This window comes from Corylus avellana, chromosome ca1 (assembly GCF_901000735.1).
Source record: "Corylus avellana chromosome ca1, CavTom2PMs-1.0".
Classification (NCBI taxonomy): domain Eukaryota; kingdom Viridiplantae; phylum Streptophyta; class Magnoliopsida; order Fagales; family Betulaceae; genus Corylus; species Corylus avellana.
Window position 1 is genome coordinate 43994469 of NC_081541.1, and position 13133 is coordinate 44007601.

The 13133-nt window shown below is 33.1% G+C and overlaps 1 protein-coding gene across 1 annotated transcript; it reads right to left on the reverse strand.

Moving 5' to 3' along the window:
- Window positions 1-281: 281 nt before the first annotated feature.
- Window positions 282-3341, reverse strand: LOC132162967 (monothiol glutaredoxin-S15, mitochondrial-like). Its single transcript, XM_059573177.1, has 7 exons — window positions 3232-3341; window positions 3062-3146; window positions 2736-2870; window positions 2503-2602; window positions 1820-1886; window positions 578-656; window positions 282-491 (listed from the first exon to the last, which is right to left on the reverse strand). Exons 2-7 carry the CDS (start codon window positions 3131-3133, stop codon window positions 432-434), a joined length of 513 nt encoding a protein of 170 aa, XP_059429160.1. The 5' UTR covers window positions 3134-3146; window positions 3232-3341; the 3' UTR covers window positions 282-431.
- Between the last annotated feature and the right edge of the window lie 9792 nt (window positions 3342-13133).

Sequence of the window (13133 nt, forward strand, 5' to 3'; positions counted from 1 at the left end):
TGGAGACCTTGGATTGGAAACAAGCCAAAAACTCAAGTCTTAAAATCAAAAAATTGAAAACTCAGATCTGAAAATCGAGACAAAACTAAACACGAGTATTAAATATGTTTTTTGATAAAGTATTACATAAATTTTTCCTAAAGCAAATAAAATTCTAAATTTTTGTGCCTATAAAAGTACAGAAGGTCTCGTCTTGCTCATCTATACTTAATTCATTATCTTCTCAATCACTCCAATCCAATTTCATTATAATTTCAAATTCAATCTTTAGTTTCATGAACTGTGGGAAAACGATTCAAGCTTTTATCATATAATACCCTGCGGAAAAACTAGGCATAAAGCCTCATATCTTGTAACTTATTAGCAATAATACAAGATTATAACATGAAAAAGGTTCTAGTGACCTCTAACTCTACTCAGATTCAATGAAGTTATTCAGACCTCTCCTGGCTAGCTGCAACATCTTTCAGCTTTTCCTTCAGTTCACCAGTCTACACAGAACAAGCCCAAATTATTAGAGGCAATGCACTGCCAATTGGGAAAACAGAGTAAAATAAAGTTTGAAATAAGAAGCAACCTGGTGCAAATTGAGAATAATATCTGACCCACCAATGAACTCTCCCTTGATGAATATCTGCGGAAAAGTGGGCCAGGTGCTGCATATAAAGAGCAAGGCATTTAGAAAACAAGCATACCATACAAACAAAATTGCAAATGTCCAGTTTATCACAGTCAAAGTTGTGAACTATTGAAATTCCACTGTCTATTTTCTTTTTTGTTCTTTAATAAGTAGAATTTTATTCATAGGGGCCAACGGTCACCCAATCTACTATCCAAGAGATAGTATTGAAAAAGGGAAAATTGCTATCAAGCCAGTTTTTTTTTGCTTCCACCAATGCCTATGGCACCAAAACCTAATTCCCTTCAAGAAATTTGTCTCTTACTAGCAAAGTATAAATTTCTAGCACGTTAGAAGGTCATCCCATTATGCAAAACCCTGGGTAGGATAATCAGAACTATTACTTAAAAGGAAATATTTTTGCGGTTCGCATAGATAGCACCGTGGATAACTTAAATAAGATAAGCCCATATCAGTGACTTTTAAACAAAGACATTGATCAAGGAAAAAAGAAAAGAAAAAAAAACAAAAAAAAACCCTTCATAGGCCGCACCATCAAGAAATCAAATATTTCCAAGTCGAAAAAAAGCAGGTATAAACTGTCCAAAAAATCTTTCCTGCCAACTGAGCTGAGTATGTTGGTAGTTTGTATGATATTGGCACATTCTCAACAGGAGCATTTTCATAAAGGGGCCATCCTAAGACTACTAATTTCTAAAGCAAAAGACATGATCATAATTTTAGATGGTCCAGGGGTGGGGGGTGAAAAGAGTACCAAAAATGAAAAGGATGGCCATATTTCTGGTGAAGCCCAAGTGGCATCATCGAGCTCCAAAACAGTCTCAGCCTAAAAAATTTACTAACTATAATGAAACAAAAGTTTGGAAAAAGACGTCTGATATTAACAGAATGGACACAGACACTACTCGGGTGTACAGGCCCCAACCCTCCAATGAATTTGACTAGTACTCATCAACACATATACAATGAAAGTTCTTCACTCAACCATAATAAGTTGTTGGGTTATTCATCACATCAGCTTATTTTCATCTTGAATTTCAAAGAAATGTCCAGAAGGCGAGTGAGTGCAGCTTTCAAACATTTCAGCAAAATGTTTTAATTGCCTTTTCATTCTATATCAAGATTCTATTTTTTTTATTTATTTTTTTATTTTGAGTAGAAGACCAAGAGCTAACTTACCTGAAGGCTTTTACAGCATTTTTCAGCTCAGGATCCTCCAAAATATTTCTAGCACTCAAAGGAACATCTGCAACAGTCATCTCTATGGTAAGAATATGATAACCAGATAAATTTATTCATCACAGGAAGTTAGCAAGTGCCAAGATGAAAACATGTAAACACACATTACAGAACATAGGTACAGGAATAGCCAATCCCTAACTATTGGGAGGCAGTTTGTGCAACCTACTCTTTTCTACTCTCTCCCATTGCACATAACTAACTATTAGTAGTCTGTCAAGAGAGAACTTTTCATCAGTTCTTCCTTCTATGCTTTTATTTGTGCTTTTACAAAAGAAAGAAAAAAATGCCATGTTCTAAGAGCCCTCTCCGCGAACGAAAAGAAAACAGCAACAACAATACTAAGTTTCAAGTTTAGGCTTTTTAAAGGAAATAATTGCCATGCATAACACACATAACAAGCATATATACACGCGTCACATACATACACATACATATATACATATTAACATGTGTCAATGGTGTACATATATGTATTTGCATGTGTCTTCTGCATGTGTGTCTGGTGTGTAAGAGTGTGGCACACAACTGTATGTATACATAGTCACACATATTGATAGCTAAATTAAACTAATCAAGGAATAGAAGGATTTTCTCATAAAATTGAACATATGCAAACTTACCATATTGTTTTAAGACTCTAACTGCCAGTGAGCTGAATCCACACTGAGGAAATTCAGGAACCCCTTTCATGTAAATCATTACCGGATTTTCCTTAACATCCTACACCAGAAACAACCACAACCACAACCATCAAACATGCAGCTTAGAAATGAAAGTTTCTCACATTTCTAACGGGAGATTGACGCAGACTTCACACTGCAAATCACAAACATAATAGAAAATATTCATTTACCTGCTCAACAACATCCTTCAAAGAAACGCCACCACTCTCGAGCTTATTAGTGGGTCTAAAATCTTGGTGTGTGTCAGGATCACTGGGCACAGTAGTTGAATATCTCATCCCATTGTCGTAAAAGGATCCGCAGACCTACCAAAAATTTAGAGCGAATCAACTGATATAACATTCTGCAACTTTTTTCTATTGACGAATAACGAATTTTATTGAGAAATCTCAAAATTATAGTTCAAATTTTGATAATCTATAAAACGCGGCTTGAAGATCATATAATATTATGGGATTGAAGTATTAAAAACGCGGCAAAGATTCAAGAAGCTCACAATTCTACTGGAACGGGCGGCTGGGATACCCGCGATGCCCTTCAGCACCATGCTCGACAACGCTCTCGCCATTGTTTCCGATTACCTGCACACACACACAGAGTTTAACACAAGCATCCTTTCCTTCCGAGGAAATTCTTTTGAAACGAAACAAACAGAAAACATTGCACCTTCGAATCCAAGAGAGTTGGGGCTTCGGCTTCTCTTCTCTTCTCTTCTCGAGTCCCAAAGCAAACGTGGTCGTTTCTTCCCTTTCTCCCCGACACGCGCAGGGATGAAGGGGCTGATTTTTGTGAACATGATATGAAGCAGCTAGAAACAGTTTGGGCTTTGGGATTTGTGGGCCTTTAGACCTTGGGGAATGTAATGGGTATATTTGGTTAGTGGGTCTTTAGACCTTGGGTTGTAATGGGTCTATCCATATTATAGTTGGTATGATTCATGGGTTCATGGGTTCATGGTCTTTAGGCTTTCTTGCTACTGCATTCCCCACATTCTGTGACTCTTGCAAACAGATCATAAAACCTGATACCTATATGCTAAAAGACGGGATTCCAGTGTGGTACTTTGCAGCTATATTCATGTCGGTCGATTGGTTTGAGTTTACCAAACTACCCAATTCGAATTGGACTATGCCTATTTGGGCTCAAACCTCTCGCTTCGGACAAGTAGAAACATTTCATACCTGGGACTGTTAGAACTTGATTGATTAATTAAATTTGTCTCTTAGCCCGTGTCCCGCATATGCAATCGAGTAAGAGCCAATCGCTTCTGCTGTGGCTTCCCTCCGCGCCTTCCGCAAACGACCCTGCTGTTGTGTAATATTTATTTCTTTTTTATGTTATTTGCTTGTTGTTTATTATGGGTTTTTAGTCTTGTTTCTGTTTCTATGTTGTTATTTTCTTTGTTTGTACGAGTCTTTATCACTGTTGCTGTTGTTAATTGGTGGTCCATTTTCTTGGTCATTGTGCTAAGAAATCATAGACCCGCATCATTCATTTGATGCATTGTCGTTTTTTTTTTTTTTTTTTTTTTTTTTTTTTTTTTGTTTACCAATTCTGATACAGTGGTTTAGGGGCTTTTTGTTTGGGTTGTCCAGCCCTTTATTGTTTCTTTGTTATGTACTCACCAAAAAAAATATTAATTAATTAATTAAATTTATCTTTATATATATATATATATATATATATAGAGAAAATGTTTAAGCCTAAACCTTTGGTAAAGAAGTTAATCCTAAACTAACTGATTGTATGGATCTAGCATTACCATGGAACTTACCAAAAAGAGTAATGCATTATACATCATTTGATCCCTAGAGTTATTGTAGTTTTTTAAAATTACCATTAGAGTAAAATTTAATAGTGATTCATCTCAAATTTAATAGTGCTTTAAAGGATAAAATGAAATTAAAAAGATGATATATAACATTATTATTTTTTATCTTCTCAAAATTAACGTGACTTTTAAAATCACCATTAAATTTAATATTACTTTTCAAAGTTGAAAACAATTGAAAAAATAAAAAATATAGAGACATGATAAATAAATAATAATAATAATCTATGATTAGAGTGGGCTCGCTCAAAAGAATATTTGAAATATGATAAATGAATCCGTTGAATGTAGATGGATGGCAGTGTTGTGTAATAATTTTCCGAGTCCAAAGAGAAGTACTGGCATCATAGGTAGGGGACACTGTTAGGGTAATCATTGCTTAAAATGATTGTACATTTTTCACAATTCGAATTTCAACAAAGGGGGAATGGTGACTTGATGTGTCCACAGGGAGGAATCAATCAATTGTATTGGAGCACTAGCATTGCATTACTTAAAAGTTTTGCTAAATTTTGCTTGTTACTTACCTTTTAAGAATATCATATATTTTTCTTTCTAAATCTGTTTTTTTTTTTTTTTTAATTAATAATTTTATATTTATTTTAAAATTTTACTAATTTTTCCCTTTCAAATCACACAAGCGCTTAAGGCGGGGAAGAAAGTGAGGAAGAAGCAAAGCTCTTCAATCTCCTCCGGCCACAATGACTACTTCGAAATCTCATTCGAGAATGATTTCTTCACCATTGTCAAGGCTAGTGAACATGTCATTTGCCAACTGTATCGTGACAGTAGAAAATAAAATAAAATAAATTGAGTAAACTTTTTTGACTCCGTTGATTTTTTATATTTGGAGATGAATTGTAGCATAACCAAAGAATGTTGTAACTTTGGAAAGTTCCATGTGGAGTAATTTTTATGAGTTTGGGCCAACTTTTGCCTAAAATGAGCATTTGCCTAATCTAATACTCGTGAGTGTTGGGTTCTTTGTGGCGACAATGAACACATGATAAAAGAGCTTTTGTTTAAGAGAATATAGTTGATGTGACGATGGAGTCACATGTGAGGATAAAAAAAAAAAAATTTGAGGCCCACAATAAAAAGGTGTCGCAAGCAGAAGTTGTTAATTTATACTGAAGTCTGGTCCCCTCCTGAAGCAAGCTCTTTCAAGATCAACTTTGATACTGTCATTAAAGACAATTTCTCGGCCCAAGCAGCAGTGTGCAAGGACTCCAATGGCAAATTTATCAAGGTCATTTCTCAAATCAATCCCCCCTGTGATCCCAGCTTTAGTGAAGCTTTAGCTGCTCTCCTTGTAGCCTTCCTAGTAGTCTCCTTAAAGCTTAAGAAATTTTCGTTTGAGAGAGACTCTTTACTTGTAATTTCAGCTTTGCAATTTCCCTCAATTTCTCAGTATTGGCAAATTGAGAAAGTTATCTCTAATTTTTTTCTTTTAGTTCTAGCTTCTCCCACTTGAGAGGCTAATAAATTTAATAGAAGTGCAAACTTCTGCGCTCATCATGTGGCATATTGGGCCGCAACAAAAATTTACTCGGGCTGCATTCCCACCCTCTTTTCCCCCTCTCTTCCATCTCAATCTATAGTAGTAAAGATCCACCTCACTCTCTTTTGCAGTTTTGCGCCCTAGTTTGTTGTTGAATGCAAAGTTTGTTAAAAAAGAAAAAAATATATTATAACTGGGTGTGTCTATTGGTCTACCATACTATACTATAGTTTGCCTAAAAGAATGGCAAAAGGTGGAAGTCTAGGTGGCAAGTAATGTCCAATTAATGACACACATATCATTAACCAAAAAGATCACGTGTCTTGTAATATTTAGCAAAAAGTAAGAAAGTTGCAACCCAGAAATACCCTAATATGGAGACTTGGAGGATGCTATTTCAGTCAAACAAAGCCCACACTTCAAGGACGAAGTGGAATCCAAGAGAGTCAAGCAACTTCCATATGACCAAACTCCAAAAAGATTTTGATTGTGGTGGGCAAGGAGGAGAATCTCCTTTGAACTTCACCACCTCAATATTGAAAAAAATAATAAAAAAAAATAAAATAAAATCAATCCCCTTTGTATTGTATTAAAAAATGTGATAATTTTTATGAAATCCACTTATCAAAGCATATGGACCGACCGTCTCAGATTTATTTGGACAAACAATTAGCAATGAAGACAACAACACTGAATTGCCCATTAGTTCCATATGTTGGAATTAGAATCCTCTTTGGAACGTGAAAATATCCAGTTAGTTATATTTGAAGAGTATTTTTGTCTTCTTAAAAAGTAATAAAATAAAAATACTTTTCAATATAAATAACTGAATACTCTCCGTTCATCTTAACCGAAAATGATTTAAGAAAACTGTTCAAAATTTAAACCGTTTAAAACTTGTTCGGATAAATAAATCTTATAAAAATTCTCTTGTTTAAATTTCTAATACTCTTGAAAACAAAATTGGAAAAAATGAGTGGTTAGGTGAGATACAATGCAGAGAGAAAAGCGGAGGAGTGGAAATGTACCAACTTGCACATATTCTCTAACTCTCTAAGCAATGTATCATCAATATCCATCATAACTCATGCTCTGTCTCTGACGCGCCAGCTTGACAGAAATAATGAATGCATTGAACTGAGACGCTGAATCCTGCCCTCGTCCCCGAGATCACACACAATCTCTCTATTATGCCTTTCTTGCTTCCATTATTTTTTCTTGGATTTTGCGATCATCTTTTAATTTCATTCTTTTTTTTTTTTTTCTTTTTTTTTTTTTTTCTGAACTTTTCAGGCATCGGATCTTCTTGTTGGGGTGAGAAGCTTAATTGCCAAGCAAGCAAAAGATTGTGGTCTTTATAATATTATCTGATCTTATCCGTAAAGAAAATAAGAATGCTTGATATTAAAAAGTGAAAAAAAAAAAAAAAATTATAGTAATTTTTTTTATTTAAATGGTAATAAAACATAATTTATATAATATAAAAAATAAAAATATTAGAATTAAAAATACAGTCCGATAATAAGATTGTTAAAATGGGGCGCGTTTGTTTGGGTATAAAATATGTTTATGTTATAAAATGTTCTTTGAAAAAAATGGCTATTTTTCGTTGTTTGTTTACGACCCTTATCATGGTTCGAAAAATATTTCCTAATGTTTGGTTTGTGTGGAAAATCTCATAATATTAATTGTATTTTCATATAATCTGAAGAATTGCGGGAAAGAGAGATGGTGAAGATGTAGAAGAAGAGAGTGGATGAAAATAGAAAACCTTTTGAGTGTGGGATTAAGATATAGTGTAATAGTCTATCCATATTGCTTGCAATTTTGGTATACAATTATGGAAATGCTCTTGTGAGGGTCACCTAAATGGATAGGTTTTCGGACAACCCGATACCTACACGAGCAAGCAAGTCCCATAAGATACCCTCTCACAGTTACTTGTCTGGGGGTGGGGGAGCACGGCGAAAATTTGCTTACACGAATGAAAAGCGTAAACCATTTTACACCTTGTGAATGCTATTTTTTAAGTTTTCAGTTGACCAATATTTTATACTGTACCAAACACTAAAAATATTAAAATGACAATTATCTTTTCTCCGAGGGCAAAAACCATAAACAAAATGAGGGGGCAAAAACCAAAAACCAAAAACCATAAACAATATTTTCTCCGAGGTCTAATCTAATGTTTGGACTCAAGCACTTTAGAAGGTGGCGAAAAGTTGAGGGGTAAGCCGTGTTAGTTAGTGCAATTGACTAAAACACACATAAATTAGTCATATTTGGCCTACTTTAATTCTGGATTATAAATCTGCATGTGTTGTCTATTCTTAACTCATTTTTGGTGTGACATAATTCGTTCGATATAAGAGAAATCACCGAAATTCCGGTGCAACGTGGAAAGCAGCCTTTGAGTTTGACACTTTGCAGCCAATGTGCTCGTAGACCATGGAAAGCATGGGACATGAACTCCAAATTACTTTTGTTCAAAGACAAATGTAAAAAAATAAAAAATAAAAAATAAATAAAATAGGTTTCTTAAGGAAATTAATTGACAAATTAAATTAGGGAAAAAGATTTTTACCCATTTGAATTGGAGGAATTTTATTTTATTTTTTTAAAAATATGATTTCTCACGTACAGTTTTAATATGAGTAGCAGAATATGTGATTATTATACGTATTATTAAAAAAAATATGTGAGAATCAAACTCTCTTTAATGAAATATATCAATTTAATAGATTGAATTAGAAAAATATTATCCTTAAAACGTATATCCTTATCTAAGTTTAGTATTGAACGAGAAATATTTGTTTAATATATAACACGTATTTTTTCTTGTTTTATGTTTTTAAAATAAAAATATTAATAAAATGATCAAAATTATTTTTATTTTTACGTCACATTATGATATTTTATAACAAAAATTTCCCTCTAATTTTTTTTTTTTTTTTATTTAATAAAACAGCCGATCTTCTTGAACTTTACAACTATCATCTCAATTGATTAAAAACGAACATGTTATCCTATTATCTACCATTTGTCTACAAGACCATCGGAAAAGACAAGAAAGAGGGTATCAATAAAAAAATAAAAAATAAAAAATCAGGAATTAAATATACAATAATTAATTTTAAAATACTTAAATACCCTTTTACTATTAATTTACACAAGTAGATGTTCCGAACCGTATCTGCTGAATATATCAGGATCTGACGCTCTGATTCGGACCATTACCCAAAACAAGATTTCCACACACTTCCCACGTCATCCTCATCACAGTATCGAACGGTCCAAATCACCGCAAGCTCATCGTAAGCTATCAAACAATTCATAGTAATTTTTTAAAATTAAATAATTTAAATTTATATAATTTTTAGAAATTTCTAAATTAGATTGTATCCGCTAAGTTATGGAATCTCATTTATATAATTGAAAGCAAGGGAAATTATCAAATTAGTATAAAGAGTTTTGGTTTATTTTTAAATCAACCTCATACATTTCTAATTTTTGTAATTACATTCATGTATTTTAATCAAATCTCAAATAAATCATTTCAGTTTCAAAGGGATAGTTCAATCGGCTGTAAACTACATCTTATGAAGCAGAGGTCAATAGTTTAAATCATTCTCTTCATTTTCTTGCGTGAACATGTTAAAAAAAAAAAAAAAAGAGTAATAGTAATAAATAAATAAATCATTTCCCCTGTATATATTAATTTGCTACATTTTTATTCACATATAAAATGAAAATTGATGGAAAATTGAGTCACCCCTTCGTACCCTAATCTTATCTCTTATCCATCCCCTCCGAAGGGGTTGAGGCGACCGCATGGAGGTGACAACTTCTAGGGTACGGCTTTTTAACTTTTTTAAAAAATTAAGTTGAAAGATATAAAAATGTCAAGCGAGAGAAATAATGATGACATTATTTTTTTGCTTTTTTTAAAAAAATAATATTCACCAAGAATTAGGTGAATATGAGAAAAACATTAGAAGAGTAACTAAATTTTTTTTTTTTTTTTTAAGAGAATGTTAGGTGATTTTTTGGTGTTCTCATGATCTTAAGTGAATATTATTTTATAAAAATCATGCTAGAAAAATAAAGGTGTTAAAGATCATAGTTTTTTCCAACTTTGTCTTTACTATTTTTAGAGAAAATCTTTGACTAGTGGAGTGGTGGTTTAGAGAAAATCTTTGAGAGTGTTAACTACTCTTGAATCACTAAAGTTTAGTTTAAGTTCATAGGAAATAGTATTTAAATTTAATAATTAATAATCTAACTAATATTTTAATTCTCTCTCATATGATTTCAAACTCCTACCCTCACTTATTCTTAAAAGCCTAAGATCATGTTTGAAATTGTGTTTAATAAATAGAATTTGTAAGTCAGAAAATGTTTTTTTTTTGGAAAAGCCTAATTTTTAAGCTTTTGTCAAAAGCAGATTTTGATCATTTTCGTTTTTTAAACTCTTAAAAGTGCTTTTAATTTTTTTTTACTAAATGGGTATTTTTTTTTTAAAATAGACTTTTGGAATTTAATCTATTTTTAGGCATTTCAAACGTACACTTAAACAGGCCTTGAGTTAAAATAAGAGTAGCTACAACTTAAGATAAGATAGTAATTTAATAGGAGACTGGAATTTTTAGCAATTAGTTGCCTAAATTGACTTTCTCACCTAAGATTCATTCACCTAAGATTCATTTGTTTAAATTACTCTTCTTTTTTTTTTTTTGAATAAATAAAATACTATATGAAACCACTCACAATATATTTAACTCAAATTAAAAAATTATCCCGTCAAATTACTAAAATAAAAAAAAAAAATTACAACTTAATTTAAAGTCTTGAGATAAATAAATGGTAATTTATAACAACCCATTTCTTCGAAAGATCCACACATCCACCTATATATACATGTATATATAATTAACAACACACAAACCCAACACAACCAGGAACATTGAACATCCTCTTAAACCCACCAATTAAGACCACCTTCCATTGCCTTCTTCTCTCTTCTTTTGTGTGTTTCTTCTTCGTCCGGGGTTGTCGATCGAGGACATGGTTTTACTCTTCACGAGGTTGATCAGAATAGTATGGTTCAGTTCTTCAGCGTAGGGTCTGTTCTGGTGCTGGCGGCTCTAGCGGCGTCGATGGTGGTCCTGCCTCTCTTGTTGCCCCCGCTTCCGCCTCCGCCGTTGATGCTTCTCTTGTTTCCCGTTGGGATCATGGCTGCCCTCATGTTCTTGGCCTTCTCCCCCGCCGACGCTGCCGGAAACGTCGTCGCTTATGCCGTTTGAGCCTGCATTCCTTCTGTTTCTGCTCAAACTCTCTCTCTCTCTCTCTCTCTCTATGTATGTCTATAATGTTGAGGCCATTAATGTCGTTTTTTTTTCGTTCTGTCTCACTATATATACATATATATTTTTCTTCTTCTTCTTATCTTTATTCCATCAAAGATGAACTTTTTTTTTTGCAAGCTACAAATGGTAGGAGAGGAGAGGATATGGCTTGATTGACATTTTCCATCTGGGCATTACTTTCATAGGCATAAGCTTTTTCTAAAATAGGGTTACCTATTGCCTTACCTCAATTACATGGAAAGCATAGTGGTATACCAACCAGAAGCGATTGATTTTGGTGTTTGAATTGTTAGCAATTTTAGAGTTCTACGGGGTTCAATAAGCAAATGTGTAAACTCTTTTCAGCAGGTTTGCTGCTCACAATTCGGACAACAAATTATTAAAAACCGGAATCCGTCACACCCTGCTTCACCTGCCACTCCGACCCACGATCTGAAATGTGTCAAATCATAGAGGATAAGCTTTTCACCACTAGACCAACATCATACATATCTTTGGTTTAGTCATATTTGTATGATAGGATTTTGGTTTATATAAGGATAATAGGTATGATTATAAATGGTAATAAAATTAACACCTTCTTATGGTAGTTGAATTTATATAATATTATATCCAAAGGCATTATAAGATATTATTACAACTTTATAGAATTCTTTATAGAGTGTCATGTTACATGACTTTCAGAGCCAGGCATAATGGGGCTGCTTTGTTTTCAGGAAACATTTTGTTAGATTCATCCCACTCGTCCCTCTTGTTTCTGTTTCTGGATACGTTCCCCCAGACTCACACTCAATGACTCACATTACTTGCCCATCATCTTTCCTTTCGCGCTAATAATAAATCTCACATTACTTGCCCATCATCTGCCCTATTCTATGTATAAGAAAGAAAAAAGGAAAATCAGGCATATTCCCATTCAACTTGCACCTCAATACCTCAATTGTAATGTCCTTCCATTTGTTTTTTGTTGGGGGGTCTAAAAAATTACTAGTTCCATTCGCTTAGCCCCCTTTGTTAGGGTTTTTTTTTGGGGGGGTTAAATTTGTTACAATCAATTACCGATTGACATGGGTATAACTCATGACGCGTGCTATTATAAAATTATAGTTTCACCCTCAAAATAAAATAAAGGAAAAAGTATACTTTACCCTCTCAAAGTTTAAGGCGATTTTCAATTCGATCTTTAATGTTTCAATTTTTGCAATGCACCCTTTCAAACTTGTAAATTTTTTTCAATTTGACCATTGTCATCCCAAAATTCTCATACTGCCCATAATTTTTTTATTTTTTATTTTTTTATAAAAAAATTTTCTTTTAAAAAAATATTTGGGGATCTGGCTATTTTTGTACCCTCAATTTTTTTTTTTTTTTAATAGGGGCAAAATGGGAATTTTTGGATGACATTGGTCGAATTGAAATAAATTCATTGCAAAAATTGAAACATTGGCGGTTGAATTAAAAATCGCCTTAAACTTTGAGAGGATAAAGTGTAATTTTCTCTAAAATAAAATAAATTTAAAAGAGAAGGGAAGACTCCTTTTGAAATACAAGGGGTAGTCAGTCACAGTCCGGGGAGGGGAGGTTGCCCCTCACAACAATTCTTTTATTTCGTTTTCTAAATTTAAGGGTGAAATTGTAATTTTACAATAAGTTGAATTATTACCCATGTCACATGGCAATGACAATTGGTTGTCGAGTAAATCTATGCTTGCATCTAAACTGTTTGTAATGACAGATATCGTTTTGGATTAGATAAGTTATTCCAAAAACATTTAAGATACTTTTGATACCAAAAAATCAATGGAAAAGAATCCATTCAATTTCAATTGAATTTTTTTAAATCATTTTATTCCTAAATACACTATCTAAA